Genomic DNA, 24,516 nt, shown 5'->3' on the forward strand with positions numbered 1-24,516 from the left:
ACCAGCTTCTTGAAGATGTTACCTTGGTTTTTTTTTTTGCCATCTGGCTCCTCCACACTTCACTACTCTGCACAGACATTTCAGTGGCCTCAGTCTCCCCATACATGCAACTGATCCTGCTTTGATATGGAAGGATCTGGCTAGGGCAGGCTTTCTATAATGCCAAGGCTGAGCAAGGCAGACGCCATAATGGTAACTGCAAAGCTTGCTTGCTTGCTGCATACTGCTGGCTAAAGTATATAAAATTAGAATGGCAGGGTTCACAGGTGTGTCCGGAGCAGGCGAGATCTGATGTGGAAAGTCCCTCAGAAATCAGACGGCTCTTTGTTTGTCTCAGGGGCTTGAAAGGAAATAAGATCTCACTTGGGTTTTCCTGTATGCTGCGTGTGTGTGTTAAAATTATAAAATAACTTTCTGATCTATTTTGAAGGCTGCTGTCTGACATGAGCAGACTCACGCTTTTGCTGGCAAAATAAAAACTGCAGTTGGGTTTTCTCCTTGTGTCTGTTGTTGCTTATGGCTGGACAGTGAACTGGTACTGAGAAACAACACCCATGGGGTTTTCACATTAGCTTTTTCGGGCAAAACGGCAGCTCAGTCTCCAGACAGCACATCACAGACCATCTCCGTATAAACTAAGATTCCTGTACAAAAGGCAGATAGGAACTGCGGGAACAGCCGCTTCATTCTCTTGTCTCAGACTTGCTGTGGAGCACATACTGAGTAAGTGGAAGGGCAAGCAGATTCACTTAAAAATATCCCTGATTTTTCACTATGTGGGAATAGTTCAACACAAGTTAAGAACTTTAATTCCTCAACTAAAGCATTTTGTCTTTAAACGTATTTTTAATTTTCTCACATGGAAATAGTTTTCGTACCTTTGGCTGGACCTTGCCCCGTTTGCTAGTTATGTTTTCAGTCGGATGATTTCTCCTTTTTTGTAGTTATGGCAAAGAGAAAAGAGAGAAGTTTTCCATCACCAGGATCCAGCAAAAGACCTCGACAAGAGTCCAGAGATTGCCTTGATGATGATCCTAGTGAAGAGGAATTGTCACAGCTACAGAGTGACAGCAGTTTTAACTCTCAGTCGGTAAGTTTCAGCTTACTAGCTCATGCTAAGTATTCTTATATCACTTGTCCCAAAGTTTTTGTACTTGATTCAAAGGGAATATGATGTTACTAAAATTGTCCACATCATGTATCCAACTTGAGTAAACCTCAACTTCCATATACTCACCCTTGCTTAAACTTTGCATTAGCTGTAAAGTCACTCAGCCTTCACAGTGCACTTTGACTGTGAATGACAGTCACAGTGAAATGACTTTATGATGTTGTAAAACTATCTGCAAGCTATGTTGGCCTGGTGCAGGCTTCTGCCTCTTTGTGTCTCTGCTGTTCATGTTCCACCAGGAAGGCAAAGAGCCAGACTGCTGCACTCTAAGAATTGCATGTTCTTCTGTGCGGGCTCTTATAAAGGAGAGAGAAAGTGTGGCACATACTGTCATTTGAAGAGCCCATGCAGAGGAAGATAAGGAAGCTGGCTCTGCCTGCAGCAGACTGGTCAAAGGCAGTGGGTGTCTGTTTGCCACTCTTCTCCCCATCTGCTGACAGAGCTGGCTGTGCTTCTAGGGGTGATGAGGATTCCACTTGATGTAAAAATAGACTTTCTAAAGCAGAACCCTTATTTCCAAGTGTGCAAAGTGTTTTATACATCTTATCGCAGTCTGTATGAAATCTTAACATTCTAGCCCAGTGGTTTCCAAACTGTGTCACTGCAGGATGTCTCCAGTCATCCCTCCTATCTGTTCTCTTGGGTGCTGCCATCTTGGATCTTGCGAGATCCAAGATGAAGGTTCCTGGCTGAACTGTGATGGAGAGGCTGGAGGGGCATTGTGACCCTGGTAAGTTTGGGAGCCACTATTCTCTAGCCCGTAAGTTGCCCATGATTCCCCCCCCACCTCTTGTTCTGTAACTGTACTTGTGATTATTTGGAGATTGAAATCCATTTATAGCTGCAGGTGTTAAGGAAATTTTAGCAATTAAATAATTAATTTTCAGGTGAATGGCATGGGATATAGATGGGTTTGCTATTGAACACAATTTTTCAACAGTTAGGGATGACAAAATCCCTGTTGTTGCTTATTTGTGAAATGGTAATGTAATCCCTCTGAGGGGAAACTAAGATTTCTATGTGGCTTCTTTGCCACACTTTCTGCAACCCCTTTTTCCCTTCTCCAGGTATATTTTTTAAGTACCAGTGCACTTCCCTTAAATCAGGACAGTGCACGAGGTTGTTATTAACTTTGTTTTTAATTGTTGCACTATTCTCCTGTGCTCTTGTTAGGATTTTTCCCTTTTCGTTTTGACAGTTTTCTTTAAGTTCACCTTAATCATTTTTTCATGCTTGTGAAGGAGGCTCACTATGCCACTGTTTGGGGCTATAGGCCAGCATTTCTCAGATGGGGTGAAAAGAGCGTGGCAAAACTAGGCTAATGATCTGACTCAATTTTGTGTAGTTGAATCAATTTTGGGAGAGCTGAAGCTGTAAGCTACCAGCTGGTGGGTAAGATAATGACTAGAGAAAATAAAAAGCCGTTAGTCCTTTTCAACTTACTTCTGGCCAAAGGAATGCTGAGAGGAGTTACAGTGGAGCTAAGTACCAAGGACACTTGCTGTAAACAGGATTTGGTACAGCTGAGGAAGAGCTGCTTGGCAGAGTGGCTAGTCTTGACTTCTAGTGACCTCAAGTATTGCATCATCTTGCAATCAGACCTGACCTCATGATTGGATGGCCAATACTCTGTCAGTATAAAAATCAGACACCTTGGAGGGTGGGGTTTTGGCTTGGTGGGGCAACTGATCATTGTGTTGTTTGAGTCCTGTGTGGATGCTTTGCCTTGCCCAACTCTGGAGAACAGGTGAAACCAGCTACGCTCTTATCATGCTCAAAGAGCTATTACCTTGTATGATACAGGACTGTTAGATTTTAGGAATATAGGTTTATTGAGTTTTTAATGTGTGTCTGGGTTAAGTTTCGATGGGTCTTTATCTTCTGCCTTTCCTTAAAGAGATGTACTATAACTATTTTGTTCCATTTTAGATAAATATACTTTTTACTCTTTGAGTACTGGGAAGGGTACTGCGATAACCTAAATCCTGCCTTACCACTTTGAAAACGCTTCACTGTTAAGTTTGTAACTCAGCTGGGTCCCTGTAAGTTAGGGTCAGTGATTAGTTGTGAAGCTAGTGAATAGCCAAGTGGCTGCTTTTCAAACCTTGGGCAGTTTGCACTGAAGTGCTGATTCCAGAGGTGGTGGTGACAAAGATGTGAACCTGGCTGCACTAAGTTGCAAATAGCTTAAGGGCATGCTCATAGCAACCCTCAGGTATGTGTTAAAAAAAAAACCCTCATTTTTCATGGCAGTGGCATAATTGCTGCTGTCACCCCCCCCTCCCAAGCAAATACTTACAGTGGTTCCAACCTTTGTGTAAACAAAAAGGAAAGTCTATCCTACTGGTACATAATCTGTTGTTCCTAGTGTGTAGGCATCTTCTATGCCGAGTGTTGACTTTTCCAAGTTGATGTGCAAAGATCAGTGACCAGTTTTTGTTTACTTACCCTTCCCTGATATACCTGTAGGCATCAGGAGATGTTGGAATAGTAGAAAGTATCCAGCTGAAGAACTTCATGTGCCATTCAATGCTGGGCCCTTTCAAGTTTGGTTCCAATGTCAATTTTATAGTTGGAAATAATGGAAGTAAGTGTGTGTGTATTTGTTCATTTTTTTGTAAGTAAAATCATACTATTAGCTTTGCATCTGTGCCTTACATGTTTGGTTTAATTTCTAAAATTTAAAAGACTTGTCTGAAACAAAGTACCAACAGCCATGTACAATAGAATAAACCTTAATAAAAACTACAAACAAAAAAGCCTGCCTAACTTGTGGAATAGAAGGAGCAAAATTAGTAGCACCCAAATGCTCTAAAGAAACATTAATTTCCTAAAGTTCACAAGAGAAGAGAAACTTGGTGGATAAAGTTAGATAGGGTGGCATGTTTGAGAATGCCCTGTTTTAGGCTGCTGCAGTTTAACTTCTTTTTTTAAATCACAAGGTTAAATAAATAGATAGATAGATTGCTATCTATCTATCTATCTATCTATCAAAATCTGGTGAGCATACATTGACAAACTAGCCAAGACAGTGCTCCCATTCAGGTGATCCAACAAACAAGATGGTTGGCTCATGAACGAACCCACAAGGAACACTGATCCTACATCCTACCCTTCCTCTTTGCTCTACCTCTTACATGCCCAACTGAAAAGGAGCAATTTTGGTATCTTAAATCATAGGTTTGTATGTTGCGCAAGCTGGGAATTAGGATCACTTAACATGCAAATGTACCAGCAACACTTAAACCACAGATTCCTGGTTCTGCTTTGTGTGAGGAATGAGCCATGTCTCCCACTGCAACTTCTGTAGAACAAACTTCAACACTCATAGCAGGCATTCTTGTGGAGTTTTTATTATCAGGGCACAGAGGATGTATTTCTCTTAATATGTAACAGTGGTGGATCCTGGGCCTAGTTACTTGTTGGCAACCTTCAGTCTTGAGAGACTATGGTATCGCGCTCTGAAAGGTGGTTTTGGAACATCGTCTAGTGTGGCTGAAAAGGCCAATTTGGGAGTGACAATCCCTTCCACAACGGGAGCAAGTGCAGAGTCCGAAGCGGCGTGAAGCAGGGCTGTGTTCTTGCACCAACCTTGTTTGGGATTTTCTTCACTGTCCTGCTGAAGCATGCCTTTGGAACCGCAACAGAAGGCATCTATCTCCGGACTAGATCAGACGGAAAGCTCTTCAACCTCTCCAGACTGAGAGCGAAGTCCTGGGCCTACTATATTTCATATAAAATATAAAATTAGCTTGAACTAACTACATAATCTGTATTTGATAATGAGTAACTTTGGAGTAAAAATATGTTGAAGTAGTTGTTGGAAGAGGACTACCACTGGCCTACTATCTCTATAGGAAAATGTTGTTTGATGTTTAATATTAAAAAAATATGTGTACATTGAGAGGTGTTTGCATGTGTATAACTATTTTTTAAATTTAATGTGAGCAAGTTTGTTGCTGGAAGTTCTATAACCTGCATAAGATTAGTTGAACTTACTTAATGTAGCTTACAGAAAATGATGGGTTTTATATGATGCTTCATTCAGGTGGGAAGAGTGCAGTGCTGACTGCCCTTATTGTCGGCCTTGGTGGAAAAGCGACAGTGACAAATCGAGGATCATCTTTGAAAGTGTTTGTAAAAGATGGACAGAAGTAAGTGAAATGGTTGTGTATGACCTGAGCAAGAACTCCAGTGACTCATGTTGACCATCTTCAGTTGTGTTCTAATCCATATAATAAAGACTTGCTGTACCACCACAGATGCAGTTCTCAGAGCACAGACCTGCTTGCGCCCCTGTAGTGCTGGATACTTTTACAGCAGATTTGGTTTTGTAGAGCACCAGGATTAATAGCATCCCTTTAGAAGATAGCAATGTGTCCAAAAATGGGACAATCACAAAATATGTGTCACTTGTATTAATAAACAAAAACCTTCCTACTTTAAAATTGGAGGGAATGTTCAAAAGGGGTACCTTTATCATAACTATGCATAAATGTAGTTGTCTCTGAAACTGGGCTATATTCACCGTGGCTTCTCATAGTGTGCATTTGGATTTGAACCTCCACACCTGTCTACACAGCAGTTCTGTGGTATGAGATGCTACTGGTAAGTGAATATGTTGGTTTTATGTGGAGACTTGAGGCAGTTGCAGAATAAACAGGAAGGCCCATTTAGTGTTATGGTGGATGATTTTTATACATTTAGAGAGAGAGAGAGAGTGTGCCCCTTACCAGGAAAAAAAAATTGAGGGTACAAGACTAGGGCTGCAGTCCAATCCACACTTACCTGGGAGTAAGACCCATTGCTTATAATGGGACTTACTTCTGAGTAGACATGCATAGGATTGGGCTCAAAGGCCCTGCTGGACACAGTGGAACTTAATTCTGAGTAAACATTTAGGAGTACGCTGTAGCAGCAGTGACAGGCAAATTAACACAGTTTTAATTCAGAACAGACATGCCTCAGCAAGCTAATTTGAGCTCATTTCAGATTGAGCCTGAATGGATTTTAAGTACCGGCCTGTTCAGACCTTCTGATCTTGCTACACTCTCATTGGGAACACATCCGGAAGCCTTCCAATCCTCTTGTGAGCAGTCACCTCCATTAACTTGCCTGCTGAAACTTGCCTGACAATGGAAGGAACAGAGAAAACTGCTGCTGCTATAGTTTTGATTAGGCCTTAGAACACTGCAGCAACAATGTCCTGGGTGACAGAATTTCTGGATTTGGACTTCTCCAATGTTTCTATGTCTTTAAGGACCCAGAAGCCTTGGGAATGTTCATCTTTAGGACTACTGGCACCCACATAGCTGCTGTAGTATTTCAGGGCCTAATGAAGACCAGAGCAGCAGTCCTTATCATTGCCATCAGGTTTCAGTGGGAGAGGGATGATAGAGCTGGTGTTTGATCCAGGGCCAGCCTAGTACATGTTGACCCTGAATTTCACACAGGTTTAGGTTTGGCTTGTAATTGTATTGAAAGTTCTGAGCTGGAGAAGGTTGTAATAACTCACCTGTTCCTTACAGTTAAAAAAATTTTATTTCCTCTATCTGCCAGAAATTATAAGCAGACTTCTGTGTAGCACAACCAAATAGTTTATTCTTGTTTGGATAGATACAAGATTTATTTACAACATGAAGTGGTGTGCATATGATTTGTTTCATAATCTTTTGTTCATGAAAGCATAGCAATTCAATTTCAAGCATATACACTAAAGATGCTTCCGTACATTCAGCACAAATTTGATTTGTATCAATTGTTTACGATCGAAGACACTCCAAATAAAAAGCAGATCAGCTTGCTAATATTTAAATAACCATAACACAAGTTCCCTGTAGGCAGTGGCGTCACTATGGGGGTGCGGAGGATGCAGGCCGCACCGGGTGATGCGTGGGGGGGTGACGCGCACTGGGGATAATGTGCCAATATCGCGGTTTTAGGGGTAACCCCATCATGCCATACACCATTGGATGAGGAATGTCCAGTGGGATGCAGTGCAAAAAACCAGAGTGAAATAGCTCCTTTCGTTCAAAAGTTACGGCCAAAAAACCAGAAACCAAAAAATGCATGGAGCATGCATTTCACTATGGAAAGTGAAACCAAGCCGTATCGTGCGTTTACTCATGAGTAGGCATACTTGCGTTAATGCGTCGGAAAGGGCAGGCGGAGATGAATCCAACGACACCTGAATGGTCCTGAATCAATAAATGCAGCCCCCAAAAAACACCAGAGAAAGTCCTTCCCTCCCTCCCAGCTGGTGAGTGTGTTGAGCCCTATAGAAAGAAACTCAGCCACATGGCTGTGTTTACTCGCAAGTAGGCGAACGTGCCTTAGTCTGTCAGAAAGGGCAGGCTGAGAGGAATCCTACAACGTCAGAATGGTCCGGATCCAATGAATGCAGCCCCAAAAAGCACCTGAGAAGGAGGTCCCTCCCTCCCAGCTGCCAAGTGTATTGAGCCCTATGGAAAGCAGACACAGCCACATGGTTGTGTTTACTTGTGAGTAGGCAGACGTGCCTTGGCTGGTGGTCAGGCCAGGCAAAGAGGAATGTGAGGCCAACAGAATGGTTCTGATCCTATGGAACTGGAGTGCAACAAATGCTGCAGAAGGCAGCCTCCCCTTCCCCTCCCCACTAAAAAGGACCAAAAAAAGAGGCTTCAACTGGTAAGGGGAAAGATTTCTATTTTGCACTTGTGAAGCCAGGTGGGTCTTTATCTTGATATGCTTGAAATAGAAGAACTTTAAACTGGGCATTGGGGAGGGCTGGAAATCTCACTGATTCTTTTTGGGAGGGTGTTATTGCAGGCTGGCCACAGAGAAAATTCACTTGGTGGAACAGGACTGGCTCCCCCTTATTTAATTATTTCTTTTATTTTAATTTAATTATTAATTATTTATTATTTAATTTGCTTGATGGTGTCACTTCTGGCCATGACATTACTTCCAATGGGTCCTGGACAGATTGTCATTCTAAAAAGTGGGTCCTGGTGCTAAACATTTGAGAACTGCTGCAATAAGGTGTTAGTAAGTTAACACAGTGTGTGTGTGTGTGTGTGTGTGTGTGTGTGTGAGAGAGAGACTCTACAGGTTTTCAAAATCACTAAAATCAGAGTTTGGAGGAATAATCCCATCATGTTATATATCAATCAATGTGTAATTTCATGCAGAATGCAATGAAACAAACCACATTGAAATATCTGTGTTCTATCAAAAGGTACAGCCAAAACACCAGTGGGGACGGGACGATGGTACATCACCATGCCCACCACCTGGGGTGTTGCCCCGCCCACTGCATGGGGTGATGTGCAGGCCTCCTGCACCGGGTGACACAAATTCTAGTGATGCCACTGCCTATAGGTGGCTGGTTTGGATGGTGCATGAGCATCTTCAAGAGTGATTTGGTGACTTGGTTCTTCTCAAGATGCTTGTGGCATGTTCATATTCTATCTTCTCCCTTCGGTTCTGGATCCATATGTCAACTTGCTATGAGCATGTGTGTCATCAGATGTGTAACGCTGGATCAGTGGGGAAAGTATTGTTCGAAACTGCAGACACCTAAGTTATAATTGCTTATTATAGTCCAAACCACATGTGGTGGTAATATAGTATTAGCAGTGTGTTGTTGTTGTATTAGCAGTTATTGTTGTTGGCATCCTTCAGTCTCGTAAGACTATGGTATCGCACTCTGAATGGTGGTTCTGGAACAGTGTCCTCTCCAGTGCGCAAAGCCTGGGTAAAGTAGATATGGAGGATAGACTGTTTCCCATGCAGCAAATCCCCCCTCTCCATGTCGCTGAAATGGTCCAATGGAAAGGCAGAGGCCAATACCGTTGGTTCCAGCCTGAATTATAATTCTTTGCCTTCTTTCAGTCAAGAAGCATAATTGAAACAGTGAGGCACACAGAAACAGAGCTCCTCTAAGATGCAGGAGGACCTGAAGATTAGTTACAATAAGTCATCAAATGATAGCATATGCTTTCTCTGTTTACCCTCCATGTCCTTCCCCTTCCTCCCTTATTTATTTGATTTATTTGATTTATACCCCACCTTTCCACCCTGCTTAAGGGCCCTCAATATCTTGATTGCAAGCGCCTTGGGGCAAGGACCTGAACTCTGTGTGAAATACCATGTACATTGATGCCACTCTATCAATAGTAAGTAAGTAAGTTGGCATCCTTCAGTCTCGGAAGACTATGGTATCGCACTCTGAATAGTGTTCTGGAACAGAGTGTCCTCTCCAGTGCGCAAAGCCTGGGCAAAGTAGATATGGAGGATAGACTGTTACCCATGCAGCAAATCCCCCCTCTCCACATCGCTGAAATGGTCCAATGGAAAGGCAGAAGCCAATATGGTTGGTTCCAGCGACGTCGCAGGAGTTGCCAGAACGTGACTGTGTTCAACCATGAATTGCCTCAGGGACTCTGGCTCCGGATTTTGCCTCGAGGTTGACTCCTGAAGCCTTTTCCATAACTGGATGTAGCCACAAGACAGTGGAGTTTTGGGATTAGAGTTTTTCTTCTCTCAGATGAGCTGCCTTCCCAGGCTATCGAGTTCCATCTACCTGGTGGCTGTTTAGTCGCCTCTTACGACAAGTACAGCTAAACTAAGGACCTATTCTTATCCCCAGCCCCCAGGGGTTAGAGTTATATTATATTATATTATATTATATTATATTATATTATATTATATTATATTATCAGTTATATTAGCAGTCACCATGGCAGTGAGGCCAAATACCACCTACCCACCATGAAGTACCACTAGTGGGAAACTTGCTGGGAAGCAAGGGGAAGGGTCAAAACATGAGTGTGCAGATCTTTAAATTGCAGTGCTGTTTTGGTGGGGAGCCTAACTGGCCAGGGAACTGACTGGTGTTCATAGTTTGCTGCACCTGTTTATAAAACTTGGCTAGGTGCTAACTCACTCTGTGCTTCAGTTCTGCAGATGTTTCAATAACATTACGTAACAGAGGTGAAGATGCATTTAAACCTGAATTGTATGGTGACTCTATCACTGTAAATCAGCACATAAGCTTGGAAGGACATCGTAGCTACAAGCTGAAAAGCGTCACAGGTTGGGTGCTGCTTTGCTGTAACTTAAAAGTACTAAAATGTTTACATTTCACAGAAGCAGGTCAGTGTGAGGTGAACCTCTGTTTAAAAAAAAAGTTGCAAGCTCTCCTGTGCTTTCTCCCAGTTAGTTGTTCAGTACGTTTTTGAGTGCAGCGCAAAATGCTGAGTACGCCCTCCAGTTGGTGTCACCCTAGCACTTTGAAATTCTTGCTTACTTCATTTATTATTAATAAAATTGGATTATGATCTGCAAACGTATTAGGTAAGATTTCAGTCTGAAACGTTCCATCTAAACTGGATATTGAGGCCCAGCACATATCAATTCTAGACCAGGAATTATGTGAAATTGAAAAATTCCTGCTTACTTCAGAGGAGTCTGAAGAGTACTGGTGGGTACTACCATCTGAGAGGGGCAGATATGGGGGGAAAAGTGTTGCAGGAAGGAACAGAACTTGGGCAGAATTCTCTACTGCTCTAAGCACTTGTTTTCATCCCCTATAGCAGCATGGTTGTGCCAACAATTGCTGTTACAAATATATAGTATTAGTGGGTGCAGATGGACCTAATCAGTGGTCTCCCTATCCCCCTTCAGAGTTCTGTGAAAATGCTATCCGTGGGGATTTACAAACCATCTGCAAGCCCATCCATGATTATGAGCATTGCATCTGGTTTGGTTACCTCAATTACGCCTGGATGTTAAGATTACTGTGTTTTAAGGAAACACTGTGGGAAACTCTACTGTATAACTAGAGGTGCTGAAAACAGTGTTGTTTGTTTTACTCAGACTAAGCACCTCTGTGTACAAGGGGGGCCGTATCCGTGGATTGGGTCTATGGGGCCACTACACGCGCTCTCCTTCTGGAGGAGAGGAGAGCAGAACACCCCTTGTCTCTGTAGGGTGGGGGGCTGGTGTTACCCATGGTTTCACATAATCGGCGGTGGGGTGGGGTGTTTTCTGGCCTGTATAACTTAATTGGAGCTTCATAGTAAGGTTTTTAAAAATTAGCTTACTGATGGTTTTATTCTCACCTCTGTGTTTAGGTGCTGTAATTTCTTCTAAAAAAGAAGAACTTACTTCAATTCTTGATCACTTTAATGTCCAGGTAAAAAATGTGTTTTAAGTATTACACCTTCCATGTGGTGTTTTTTATAATGGTTTTTTAAAAGACACTGAACCCTCCCCTTACTGCTGCTTCTGGGGTTTTTGTTACTGAACCTGTGACCAACATGCAAAAGCATCTTTTTTCTTGCATTGCAGGAAGCTGATAGACATGTAAGAAATCACCTTGGTTGAGGTGTTTACTGTGAAGTTCTCTGGATTGGTTGTGGCCCATGATTATGTGGAACTGTCTCTTGACTTTGTGTTTTGTTTTTAAAGTTCTCTTAGCACTTAAAGATCCTCTTTCTGCTTCAGAAGGCAGGTTATGAATGCCTTGTAAAGACTGAGAATGAAATAACATCAGGGCAACAAAGGGAGATGTTTTATGAGAGAGTGAAATGCAAGAATGCATTTCAGTTAATGAAAAATATTGTCCAAACCACTCCTCCGTTTGGATCCCCAAGATTTGTCCACCTATTTGTTTGGCCTGCCAGCCAAATCTGTTTATGTAGCTGAAACAAAAAGATGAATGCGATACGAAAGGTAATATTTTAAAAATAGATTTCAGGGAAAAAAGTTTAAAAAAATTATACTCGCACATTTTAAACTTTTAATCTTAAATATTGCAAGGCAAACAAATAGGAATCTGTTTCTATACCCCATGTTTTTAGCCTTTTATTTCTGTTTGACCTTGGGTTACATCAATGCAGGTACAAAAATGGTTTCTCTGTGTTGGAGAAGGATGTCTAGAGCAAACTATTGTCGTCGTCCCCCTTATGTTTGAGGCAGGGCTTATTCAAATGAGTAGGCATTAAGTGAAATTGTGTTGATTCCTCATAGTAATCCTTTTAAATATTAACACTGGCTAACTTTTTTTTAATACTATTGTCTTGCAGGTAGATAATCCTGTGTCTGTACTCACCCAGGAAATGAGTAAACAATTCTTGCAATCTAAAAATGAAGGAGACAAATATAAGGTAATAAAACCAACAAATAATGTGGTCTGTAAATATCCTTCTCTGTACAGAAGCAGCAAGCCAGGCTGCTCTGGGGAATGAGATGATGTGTACCACTGATACAAGTTACTTGAGGTCCATACATATCTTCAGTAGTTTGTACAGTGTCAAGAGGGAGGGCTAGAAGGGGTTATGGAGAGATACAGAATTTGCATTGCTTCTGCATGCACACATCTACATGTGTGAGGTGGAGGTGGAAAGTGAACCATGCTTGATTGAGCCCTGTGAAGATCCTTGTTTGCATGGGCAAGGAGTATGCCCATAAATCTACTTTTAAAAAAAAACAACCCCAAAGTCTTGACACTTGATGTTTCTTGAATTAGTTCTTCATGAAAGCAACACAACTGGAGCAGATGAAAGAAGATTATTCGTACATCATGGAAACAAAAGCAAGGACACGTGATCAGATTGAACAGGGAGGAGAGGTAGAAACCATTTTTAATTGTGTAGTGCTAGTAACAAATACCAAATGATTTCGTGTGCAATGATGTGACATAATCTGGACACTTACTATCTGAAACGGTTTCTTTACAAGACTTTCAAATTTGTTCTAAGTTGTGAAGAGTGGCTAAATGAGAATGGCAGTCCTGTGTAACATACACTTTGCTGTTGTTGTCTTGGTCTTCTCAGAAGGGTATTCACTTTTGGATGGTAGTAGTAAAACTTTCTGGCAAGGCTAGTTTTCATTATTTGATCAATAAAGGATTGCTTATTTAAGCAGTTCTAAATTCTTACAACTTATTGCATTAATTAGTACCTTCTGTCAATTGCCTGATGGTTTTTGTCAGTAAGTAAACCAGTTATCTGTAATGCATCCATTTTCATGGCAACATTTTGTATTTCTCTCTTTTAGTTTCTTGAAGAACTTAAAAAGTTGTATTTGGAGAAGGAGGAACGTTATAAAAATATTGCTGCTGTTGGTGAAATGCAAAATAAACTGAAGGAGTTGCATAACCAGATAGCTTGGGCAATGGTAACTGCTTGTTTCTGAACCTGTTACCAAATATGATGTGGGATCAATTTGATAATCAGCCACTACATACTATAACATTTTTATCTGCTTTGCAGGTGAGAGAAACTGAAGAGGAAATAAAACCAGTCAAACAGAAAATTAGCCTTCAGGAAGCAAGTACTGAAAAATTTGTTCAGAAAGTCAGAGAATGGCAGGTACGCACACAATTTTTGGCATGAATTGCCTTGAGTCCTTTGTATGAAAGAAGCAGTAAGATTCATTTTTTTAAATGCGGTTAGCAACATGCATAAGATACTGCTCCAGTTGACCAGGCATGAGTAGAATCCTGGTCCCTGTTATCAGAACCGGACTTGGCAATACCAAGACTTCATGCTGCCTGACAGTCACTAAGGTTGATGACACACACCCCTGTTGCTTTTCGTTACTGAAGAAGGCTCCAAGGCTGAAGTGCTATAATATTTTTTGATGACTTTGATTTGTGTTGCTATCTTGCTTGTGTGTTTTTTTAGTCTAAAGTAGAAGAAGCAGGTGAAAAACGAAGAGATTTTCAGGACAAATTTGATAAAATATCTGAAGAAGCTGGAACATTACAACATGCATGTCCTGGTTTGACAAAAGACGCACAGACAAAAAGAAGAACATATAATGATGCTGAGGTTTGTTGATGGGAGTAGTAATCTAGGCCTATGTTTAATACTTGAATATTTTCATAGGCAGGCTTTTGTGTTTTTTGGAAAACTTTCCTGAAGTCAGATGTGCAGATTCAGCATTCCTGTTTGTTACATAGCAGAACAAATAATAAATGTGAAATATGAATATTGGGTTAGTTGAATTAGTTCAACTGTAGGAAAGGTAAAATCTAGTTGAGGCAAATATTATGCACATTTTTATTGAGTAACACCTGGAAATCTGTTCCTGCTATCTTTTTGTGCTATGTTGCTTGTTCTATGTTTTGTGTTAACTGCCTTGGAAACAAGGGGAAAAGTGGGATTATTTATATTGATTGATCAATTTATTTTAAGATTGACCTAGTTCACTGATAAAATAAGCCTGTCTTTCTTCTTCAGGCTGCATGTTGTCGGTCTCAAACTGAACTGAAGCACTTGATGAAAGACCATGAACAACTTTGCATAAAAATCAATGAACTAAAAAATAGGTAACTTTTAATAGTAATTTGTTCAGACCGAAACAAGAAGTAGAATTCTATTCTCCTCTGCAGAAGGTACAGGACAATGTGCATTCCCATAGCTAGGGAATATTATGCAAAGCCAGGTTTCAATTAAATAGGGAAAACATATGCTATTGTTTCAGTTGTATGTACTTAGTCTTTTCCCTACTCTAAATGAGCTAAGATGTGGTGCCAAAAACATCACAGAAAAGGTGGGTTCCAAGCTTTATTTTCCTTTCTGTCAGTTATCTGATCCAATTTTCTGTGTATGAGTAAAAGCTGTAGAAAAAGAAATTGATATTAAAATGACTGTCAACACGAGTAGAATCTGAGATTACAAACTATTTTGCTGGTTCAGTTCTTTTAACAAAATACTTTTTTCTGGGTTGTGTCATATTGCAGTGCTGATCAGATTTCTGAGCCTGAAAAGATGGAAAGACAGAGAAAAACTGACAAGTTGAAAGAGAATCTGAAGAACCTGCATGATCAGTATGAATCAGTTGGTCAGCAGATAATGCAGTTTCAGCAGGCCATATATACATACAAAGATGATTCTGCTAGGCTTAAGTAAGTTTAACTAAATGCAGTTGTGGTTGATTATTCCTTTACTGTGTTGAAGTACATGATCAGTCTGAATTTTTAGTTTTTGCACCCTGTTAATTCAGTTACCCTATCAGCCTACAGCTAGCCCTCCACTGATAAGACTTCCCAGTGACACGAGGGAAGCATGTATGTGCAGCCCTTGCTTGGGGTAGTTTTGGGAGAAGGTGGAGGGGGCATTTCAATTCCCTGCCCCTTTTGGGGGGCAATAGAAAGAAGAGAGTGATGTCTCGCTTTCTAAGTAGATAGATGCTAAATTTTAAAAAATGAACACACGTAAAGTAATCATTCTAAAAGCATCTTTTGGAGAGGAAGGAACTGACATATCATCTTGGAGAATGTGTTGCCAATCATAAATTACTCATGGCTTTGAAGTCTAACTTAGAAAGATTGCTACATCTAATTGACTGTGATAATGTTAATTGGTTTGTGTAAAATTCACCTGTGGTGGCTGTAGAAACTAAATAGGTCTATAGTCTGTATGGGGCACATGATGCAGGGGGTCTATGGGGTACATGATGCAGGCACCCTGTACAGTAGAAAAAAAAGCAGGCCATGTCTTATCAATGCCTGGATTGGGAGATCGTCTGGAAACTACCTAAGTTCTTTGATTGAAGAAAAAAAAGGGGTAAGTGAAACATAGCTAAGCATGTTCATGATAATGTTATAGTCATTTGTTTTAGGAAAGAAGAATGTGGACTGAAACAAACTCTGGATTCTCAGCAACGACAGCTAAAAGAGTTGAAGGAGAGTAAAACAAACAGACTGAGAAGATTTGGACAATATATGCCAGACCTCTGTGAAGCAATTGAAAATGCTCATTGTCAGCGGCAGTTTAAACATAAACCAATAGGACCCTTCGGTAACTTATTAAAGATTCCCCCATAAACAATCTTGACCAGTAGATCAGGCCACTGTATAGCAGCATTAACAATTTTCAAATTGAAACTGAAACAGCAAATGTAGGACTGTGTGTCTTTGACTCTGGTGATGACTCTTGGAGCCAACAAGCACACAGCTGCATAGTACATGCTAAACGTTGGCATGCAGTTAAAGTGTAGCATGTGCTATGCAGCTGTGTTTGTTCCTTGTTAAATAGCATGTGTATGGGGAGAGAGCCAAACTGGAAGTCTGACAGGTGCAAAGTGCCTCTGCCGCATGATCTAGGTCTTTTTTTGAGGTTCCCGCCACATGCTATTTAACAAAAATTAAACAAGCAAACAACTGCATCTCAGGTGTGTGAATTCACATGCTTTTCAATTAAGTAGGGAGAACCCTCATGCATGCAACCTGTGCAGTAATTAATAAACATTCAGCATGTATAGTATTGTAAGGAGCCCTCCCTAGTTCAGCCTTGCAAAGTAGCTTGTAGATTCATCTTAGAAGCAGTTTGTAGATTTTCATTTCTTTTGGGGCACTAAAACAGTTGCTGGAAAGGAAGGAATGTTTTGTTACTACAAGAAAAGGAATGCATAACTCTTAATATGTTTAGTACAACTGATTTCACAACTGGAACTGCACATTGTACACCTTGTCAGATTAACTAAGTTGAGACTTGCTTCTTTGTGTTTAGGTGCTTTTATTCATCTGAAAGATGCTGAACTTGCTTTGGCTGTTGAGGCATGTTTAAAAAGCCTGCTTCTGGCATTTTGGTGCGATAATCATAGCGATGAAAGAGTGTTACAATCGCTGATGGCCAGATTCTGTTCCCGTCGTCCCCAAATCATTGTTATTGCATTTCAGAGTACTGTTTATGACGTGACACCCAGGTGCGTGTGTCCAGTAGTGATGATCTAGAACTGAATTTGCACATCTGTTTTGATGAAAACCAGCAAGCATATAGTAGTTTAAAGTCTTCACTGCCAGCTGTTAGTAGGGCTAAGCTGAAATACCTCACCCAACTGCACCACTCGTTTTGCATGTTGTGAATAGCTTTTATTGTGATTTGGGAAATAGGGCTGTAAAAGGAGACCTCACCAACAAAGGTTTAGGCTCCAGAGGGTTGGTGGCTGACAGCTGCCATTCTTCCTTCCCCAGCAGTCCTTTGAATGAGTTCAGAAAGCTTGTCCTCATTCCGACTGGCTTCATGATGTAGCATCACGTGGCACTGTCCTGAAGCCAGTCACACTAAGGATTGGCTCTAGGGGCTGTGAGGTGGAAAAAGAAAAAAATGGTGACTGCATGGGCCTTCAGGATTGCTGCTCCCAGGATTGCAAAACATGTGACAGTGACAGTGTAAAGAGCTGGGGGGACAAGTCTTCCTTGACCAGTTGTCTCCCCCCCCTAAAAAGGGATTGGTATGGTTAACTAAGGTCAGCCCTAGTTAATAAACTCTCTGTATTTCCATTCTTCACTACTAGTTCTTCACTTCACTATTTCCATTCTTCACCAATCACTACTAGTGATTATTGTGGGACTGAAATAACTTGGACCAAGTTCAGTGTCTTTCTGATTTTTTTTCTTGCAATGTGTTTTTCTGTTTTGTCTCTTAATTTTCCAATTCTTTGATAACTAGTTGTCTGGAGAATAAATAGTGCAGTAACTAAGTTTACAATTAAATGTATATTAGGAAGCAAAGCACACTGAACTTGGTCTAGGTTATTTCAGCATGAACACACTGTCATTGATGTGACTGTTTAGGATTTAGGATTAAGTATTTAAGTATGTTGCAAATGCAGTAGGGACTTCTGAGTTTCTGCAAAGGCAAATGAAGTAATCTGTTGTTGTGCCTTTGGTTGTCTTTTGTAATGACTGCAAGTGAATTGACTTGTTGCGCTGTCACAATTTGAAATACACATTTCTTTTAACTATTTTTAGGGCAGTTGTTTGTAATGAATTCCCATCTGTCTTGTCAGCATTGCACATTGACAGTACAATGGTTGCCAACTGTTTAATTGACATGAGGAATATAGAAACAGTCCTGTTAATCAAAGTAAGTTTGAGTTCTTGTACATGTATGCAGAACTGTAGTTTATGTATGGAATATTGCCATATCACCTGTAACTAAGAACTTATTTGAAATGGCAGGTGCGGAAGTTTTGGTAAACAGTAAGGATTGGTATCTTATGTTGGTCACATGAGGCAAAACAGTGTTTGTGGTGCTGCAGGAGTTGAGGTCTGTTTTTAAAAAAAAAAAATCTGTAGGTTATGTAGCAGCTGCAATAGCCCACTTGTGCTCTTGGTGCAGGGGGAAAATACCCTGATTCTGAAAGTGAAACTCTTGTCTGGAAATTAGATAAGACCCAAGTCATCTAAGAGAGTATGGAAATGTGTCTATCTGCCTTCAACATAATATTTTAAAGGACAATATGGGGGTAGGGAGAGGTGACAGGATTGCAACTATCATGCTGATTAGTATGGTTATAGTCTGGGGTTTGAGCTTTTAAAAAACTTACCTTTAACTCTAACGATATAGGGACTAGGGAAATACTGTGTTTTATCACTAGAACAATCGTGATGCTCGTCGAGTAATGCAGCAAAACAAGCCTCCCAAAAATTGTAGAGAAGCTTTCACTGCTGAGGGTGACCAGGTATTTGAGAGACGGTGGTATTCATCGGATTATTCTGTGCCCAGATTCCTCAGTAGAGATGTGGAAGCAGACATAAGGTTAGCAGCTACGTTCAGTTCTACTGTTTTAGGATTTCTTATCAGGATGCTTATCTCTTGTGGTGATCATCTTGTGTTTTGTTTTTTAAGTCTTTTAGAGGGAGAAATTAAAAGCACAAAAGATAATCTCCTAACACTTCAACGACAAATACATTTAGTAGACAATGATACAAGAACAAATGAGCGCTTACATAGGGATCATCTACTGCACCAAAAAGAATTGCAGGTAAGTGTTGCCTGGAGTTCTTTTTAAAGCACAAGTAATATGCATCAACCCAGTAGATTACCAGTGGCATAACCCTGTAATTTGGTGGTGAAAGGAAAACAGAGCGAGGGTGAAAGCATACAGGCAGAGCAGTCCACAGCAGCTGTTGTACTGGTGCAGGCCTCCTGCACTGTCCCGGGAGTGTTGCGGGTATTCACATTTGTGGCTGCTCAAGAGCTGGGCCCACCAGTTCCTAGAGGATGGATCCAGCCCCAGGCAGGGTAAATTTGAGCCAACCAAGGCAGGCCAGTGTGAAGGGTGATGGAGGGCTGAATGGAGGCGGGGGGGGGGGAGAATTTAGGGCAGGCTGAGAGGTGGATCAGGCCTAGGAGAGGGCGAGATCAGCCACAGCAGCGTAGGCTGAATCTAACCCCCATTCCTGGTCCAATCAGACTTACATGGGCTGCTCAGATTTGTGCCAACAAAATAGCTAACACAAATCCAATCCCCATGGGGTGACTGGGGCTCAACACAGGGTAAGGGGGAAAATATTCCCTTACCTCAAGGTGACCTGTAGCCACCTCTAACATGGGCTGGATACAGGCTGTTCCAGCACCAATTAGGATTGTACTCTAAGTTTATTAAAAGTGCTCAAAAATTTTAAAACAAGCATTCAGACTGGATCTAACTAAATTATCTGACTCACACTTAATCAAGTCAGTAGAAATCCACAACTAACAATTGCCCGACAATGAAGCTTGAAAGAAAATGGTTAGAAGGAGGAGACAGGAACTCCTTTAGAATAGGATGGACAAAGAGTGGTAAAATATGGGGGAGAAAAGAAGTAGGGAGATTAGCTGGGCTTCTCAGAGGAGTCTGGTGGACAAAAGGGAAGATATTGGGGTTCTGACGGGAAAATGAGGGGAAGAGAGAGGTTTAGGTAGTATAAACTGTAGCAAAAGGCTAGGAGCCCTTTTTGTAGCCTTATACCAAGAGCCACAGGCAAGGGGTGAGTCTCAAAACAGGCCATGAAAGCACTTTGCCAACTTGCAGTGTGGGAGCTAGTCTCTCCCACTGAACAAACCAATGCTCCAAACCTCAGGAGATTCCGGTTTTGGAGGACTTGCTGGATCTGTCAAGGCAGTTCGTTTTGTAGAAGAGGATCAAAGCTGATTGCAGGCTTCCAGCAAGCAGTGCAAAAAATAGAAAAAGCTTTCACTCACACAGTAGTGCTTGACACGGAGGGAGAGAGGTAAGCCCTCCCTGTTCTCCTTTCACACACTACAGCATGAGAAGAGCATGGAGCTGTTCCAGACCTCATGGGGGAGCAATGGTTGTAGGGTGCCCCCACTTACTCACCCTTTCTTCAATTCACTGCATGACACAAAGTCCACAACTCACACCATGGATGGGCTGCTTCTCCAGCCAGGGGTGGGTCCTGGATATACATATTCAAGCTGCATGCCACTTTCTGTAGTCCCTATCATTACCTTATTTTATTGTTTCTTGTGGGGTAAAATTCCCTCTTTAAGTGAAGGACATTGATGTAAGTAGGGTAGCAGTTAATTCCTATTTTCATTACTTCTTATGAAACAAAATTCGCATTTTTAAGTCATTTCACTTTAAGTCCAAGCATTTTCATATCCAGCTCCACCTTATAAAGGGAAACCGCTCTATGCACAGAGGATAAGATACAATATATAAACAGTGTTCAGGTACTTAGGAACTGCATAATCTCTATAGCTCCATCACATTCATATCAAAAATAAGAGCTGTCATGCTCAGGTTTCTTTTCCTTCCCCCGTGTTACTTGCAAGTTAATTTTTGTGTCATCTCCCCCCCAATTATTTAATTTGGACCTTCACTATATTTAATGCAAAAAGTTAAGTATCTTGAAATTAGTATGGATTTCTTTTTCCATAAATGTTACTAACAGAACTTAATTCTTTTCACTCCCCTTTCAGGTAGCAATGGGAAAAGTAAACATAGAAATTCAGAATCTTGAGAATGTGGAAGAACACCAACCAGTGGAGATCTCGACCTTCGTGAGAATTATTTTAGCATTTCCTATCTTTCAAACTTAATTCTATATCATATTGGTGTGTTACTGTGATGGGGGTGGAAAATTATTTTTCTATGACGGTCAGAATGAGGATCTGATTTCATTGGTAACAACTGGACTCGTGCTTCCACCATTGGGAGCTCCCTCTGGGATGGAAAGAGTGTTCTTCTCAATCAGGGGCCGCTTGCCCAAGCGAGACCATCTTGTTCGCAGCGGAAACTCCCAATAGCAGAAGTTAGTCTGGAAACTACTTATTGACTGGTTTGCTTTTTAGCACAACAAGAAAAGAATAGCATTTTAAAAGTTTTTTTATGCTTTTTTCTTACAAGGTCTTAGAATAGCTCATAAAATTTAAAAACACAATAGAAACCAGTAGGCAGTAAAGTGGACAAACGTACTCAAGCAAAGAACAGACTGTGTAAAACCACAGTCAGGAGAGAAACGGACAGGTCTTAAGAAACCTTCTAAAAGCTGGGAAAGAGCAACTAGCGTGAACTTCCAAGCAGAGCCACCAGGCATTGGATTTAGCCACCTAAATGTGCACATAACAGTTCAAATTACTAAAATAGTCACTTCTCATCTAAAAGAAAAAACAGTTTTATAGTGACTGGAATTTGAGGCTTTAAAGCCCCCCCCCCATTTTTACTACAGCAAAGTTTGTTGGTCTTTAAGGTGCTAGAAGACTCTTGAGTTGCAATCATATACATACTTGAAAACAACATTGGTTGAACTTAGTGGGGCTTAGACATGTCTAGGATTGAGCTGCCAGTCTGTTGCAGCAGTAACAACCATGGCTATCCTTGTAGAATAAAGTGTTAAAAGGAATCTCTACCATTCTACACAAGTCCTCCATTTCTGATTAGTAAACAGATTTATTTTCCACTACTATAGCATTGATCCAACTTGAGAATTCCTCAGGCTAGTTTTTGACAGTTAAAACGGTGGGAAGGTGACTACTTGAAGTACGCAGTGGATTAATTTGACATTTTCTACCTTGTAGCCTTTTTGCTGCCTGTTTATGGCACATATTGAGATGGGGTTATCTTAGCTGAATTCCAGGCCAATTTTATGGCAAGTAAAATATTTCAGACATACCTGTGTGTTTTCATTTGAAACTCAAACATTTTAACAGGAAGAGGAAGTTCAAAACATCAAGAAGAAGATGGAAACTGTTGAGGAGAATATACAACAGCAGAAGGCACGAGTGAAAGAACAGAAACTTATTCTACAAGCAGCAGAACAGAAGAGCCAAGCAGTTAAAGACAGAATTCATCAACTAGAAGAAGAATTGGGACCAGTCAAGGTACTGTCTGTCTGCTTGTTTCATTCCTCAGAAACAGAGCAGGAGATTAGAGGCTGATTGTGGAAGGTGCTTCTCCAACTTTCTGCTTGGGGAGAAGCAGAAGGAGACTTTCTGCTTGGGGTCACAGGTGGACTGTCAGGAGAAAGTGAGGGTGAGAGAGAGACAGCTCTTCCCAATCTGCCCATGGGCTGCTCTAGCAACTTTCTGGCTAGTACTATAAACTCTGTTGTTCCTTTTTAACAATGCCCCTCCCACACAGCCCTTGCATACACACATGTGCTCGAGCTTCCCAGTCTCTCATTGGTTTCTGCCTTCCTTCCAATCACTTCATGTGGATTTGCAAAGCACGTTTTTGTGTCTGCTCTTATCCATGGTTTCTGGAGGGTGGGTTTTGATTCCGGGGTACCCCTGCAATTGGTTTAAAGATAAAAATTGTTCTGGTGGCTCAGGATAAGAAAATGCAAACCACAGAAAAATATAAAACAGCTCCAGTTTGCTTAACACACCAAAATACATGGCATATAGTGTAATTGCATGTGTAATGCCACTGTGAGTTACAGGAAGCTGGACTAGATGGCCTTGGCCTGATCCAGCCCAGCAGGGCTCTTCATACGTTTTTATTCTGACTTTCCATGGACAGCGTACCTGTTTTTGAAAGGTCCTTCTGCAAGTTGAAAGAGTTGTACTCGCCTGAGGAGTAATTCCAAGTGTGGCAGGGCCAGCTGCTTGAGCACAGGTCTCTTGTGCAAGTGGAAGGCATTTCTGGTGATAAAGCTGTGTTTCGCATTAAGTTGTTAATATAAGCCCTAAGATTATATCCCATTAAATCCTTTGATCATCAGGAAAATATTCCGTTCATTTTTGATTTAAGTTCTGTGCCATTTGCACTTTGCTCCATAATGAGCAGAGTTGTCCCATGCTGTCTGGGTTATTTTGGATGTGTCTACCTGAGACAAAAAATAACATTGTCATTGTTTCTGTGTTATTGATAGTTTCATTTCCTAATAAATAAAGAAGTGGATTTATCGTCTGTTGTTGAACTATTTTACCATCTATTATGAATGCAATAGTGACTAAATTTATCAGCTTAAATTCCAATAATTGAGTTGTCATTTAGATATTATTGTAACCAGTGTTTTGTTGTTAATAGGATGTATTAAATCAGGCAGACATTGAATTGGAAAACAGTAAAAGTCACATGCAACATTATGAGAGAAAAGAGAGAGACCATTTGGAATCCATAAAGACTCTTAAAAATCATCTAGCTACAAAAGAGAATACATTAAAGGTATTAATTAACATAATGTTTTTCTTTGCTCATGGAATGTCCACTAAATGGTTGGAATCTGTGTGGAAATGTTATTTTCTGTCCACTTTCATTTATTCATCTTTTTTATGCAGCCTTCAATAAAGGCACTTGCCAGGAAAGAGGAGGTTTTCTAATCTGGCGAGTAAGAAGTTTTCTAAGTGATATGATTAGGCATGCATAAGTGGCTCCCTCGATTAATTTTTATGGATTTCAATAGATGGCTCATGCAGTAGCAGCAGAATGCCAGCAGGACTGTTTAATTCTCATTATGTTTGAGTAAGATTGTTGAGGCTGCTTAACTCCATGAGAGGAACAAGAAGTTATTTTCAGTTTGTGTGTATGTTAGTTTCTTAATCCCACAAGGCAGCAGGAACTGGAGATCAATATATCTTGTTGGTTTGTGAGCAGTTGTGTGAGTGGGTCAGGAGGGAAAGAGATTGTGTGCCCTTAACAGTGCAGCAGTTGGACAATATGGAACCTGTTTGCAAGGTGAGAAATTGAGTTTGCAAGGGAGGCACGAGGCATGGAGGGTGCAGTTGAAGTCAGCTGTACTGGAGCACCCATGGAATGGGGCAGTTTGAGCCATTGTGCTGAACTCCAATGATCACAGGAGGGAGAATCTGAATATCAGGCCAATTTCTGTTTGGTGGTGAGACAGAAATTGATTTTTACTGCATCTGTTCGACAGGAGCTGTATAAAGTGGACTTGCATTTATTTTTACATTGTTACATTGCTTCTCATGTAAAATACTGTAGACCAGTGTTTCTCAAACTTTGGGTCAGGACCCACTAGGTGCATCGTGAGCCAGTTTCACATGGGTCCCCATTCATTTCAATATTTTATTTTTAATATATTAGACTTGATGCTACCATGCTATGTGACTGCATTTGGGGAAATGTTACAGATCTGTACTTGTTCACAAGCTACT

The 24,516-nt window shown here is 40.9% G+C and overlaps 1 protein-coding gene across 2 annotated transcripts in view; it reads left to right on the plus strand.

Annotated features, from left to right (window-relative positions):
* Positions 1-24,516, plus strand: part of SMC6 (structural maintenance of chromosomes 6) — a 44,290-nt gene that overhangs the window by 7,863 nt on the left and 11,911 nt on the right. The window contains exons 2-21 of one of the 2 annotated variants that reach the window (XM_066611856.1): positions 945-1,090; positions 3,641-3,758; positions 5,220-5,325; positions 10,110-10,246; positions 11,287-11,348; positions 12,241-12,321; positions 12,684-12,785; positions 13,214-13,333; positions 13,429-13,527; positions 13,843-13,989; positions 14,401-14,489; positions 14,904-15,068; positions 15,785-15,963; positions 16,675-16,870; positions 17,919-18,033; positions 18,548-18,708; positions 18,799-18,934; positions 20,878-20,958; positions 22,108-22,278; positions 23,429-23,566. In XM_066611856.1, coding sequence (XP_066467953.1) covers positions 947-1,090; positions 3,641-3,758; positions 5,220-5,325; positions 10,110-10,246; positions 11,287-11,348; positions 12,241-12,321; positions 12,684-12,785; positions 13,214-13,333; positions 13,429-13,527; positions 13,843-13,989; positions 14,401-14,489; positions 14,904-15,068; positions 15,785-15,963; positions 16,675-16,870; positions 17,919-18,033; positions 18,548-18,708; positions 18,799-18,934; positions 20,878-20,958; positions 22,108-22,278; positions 23,429-23,566 — 2,547 coding nt within the window. In that variant the 5' untranslated portion in view covers positions 945-946. Of the gene's footprint in view, positions 1-944; positions 1,091-3,640; positions 3,759-5,219; positions 5,326-10,109; positions 10,247-11,286; positions 11,349-12,240; positions 12,322-12,683; positions 12,786-13,213; positions 13,334-13,428; positions 13,528-13,842; positions 13,990-14,400; positions 14,490-14,903; positions 15,069-15,784; positions 15,964-16,674; positions 16,871-17,918; positions 18,034-18,547; positions 18,709-18,798; positions 18,935-20,877; positions 20,959-22,107; positions 22,279-23,428; positions 23,567-24,516 lie in introns of those variants that run through there. The other variant, XM_066611864.1, reaches the window with a different exon arrangement.

This window comes from Tiliqua scincoides, chromosome 1 (genome assembly GCF_035046505.1).
Source record: "Tiliqua scincoides isolate rTilSci1 chromosome 1, rTilSci1.hap2, whole genome shotgun sequence".
Classification (NCBI taxonomy): Eukaryota; Metazoa; Chordata; class Lepidosauria; order Squamata; family Scincidae; genus Tiliqua; species Tiliqua scincoides.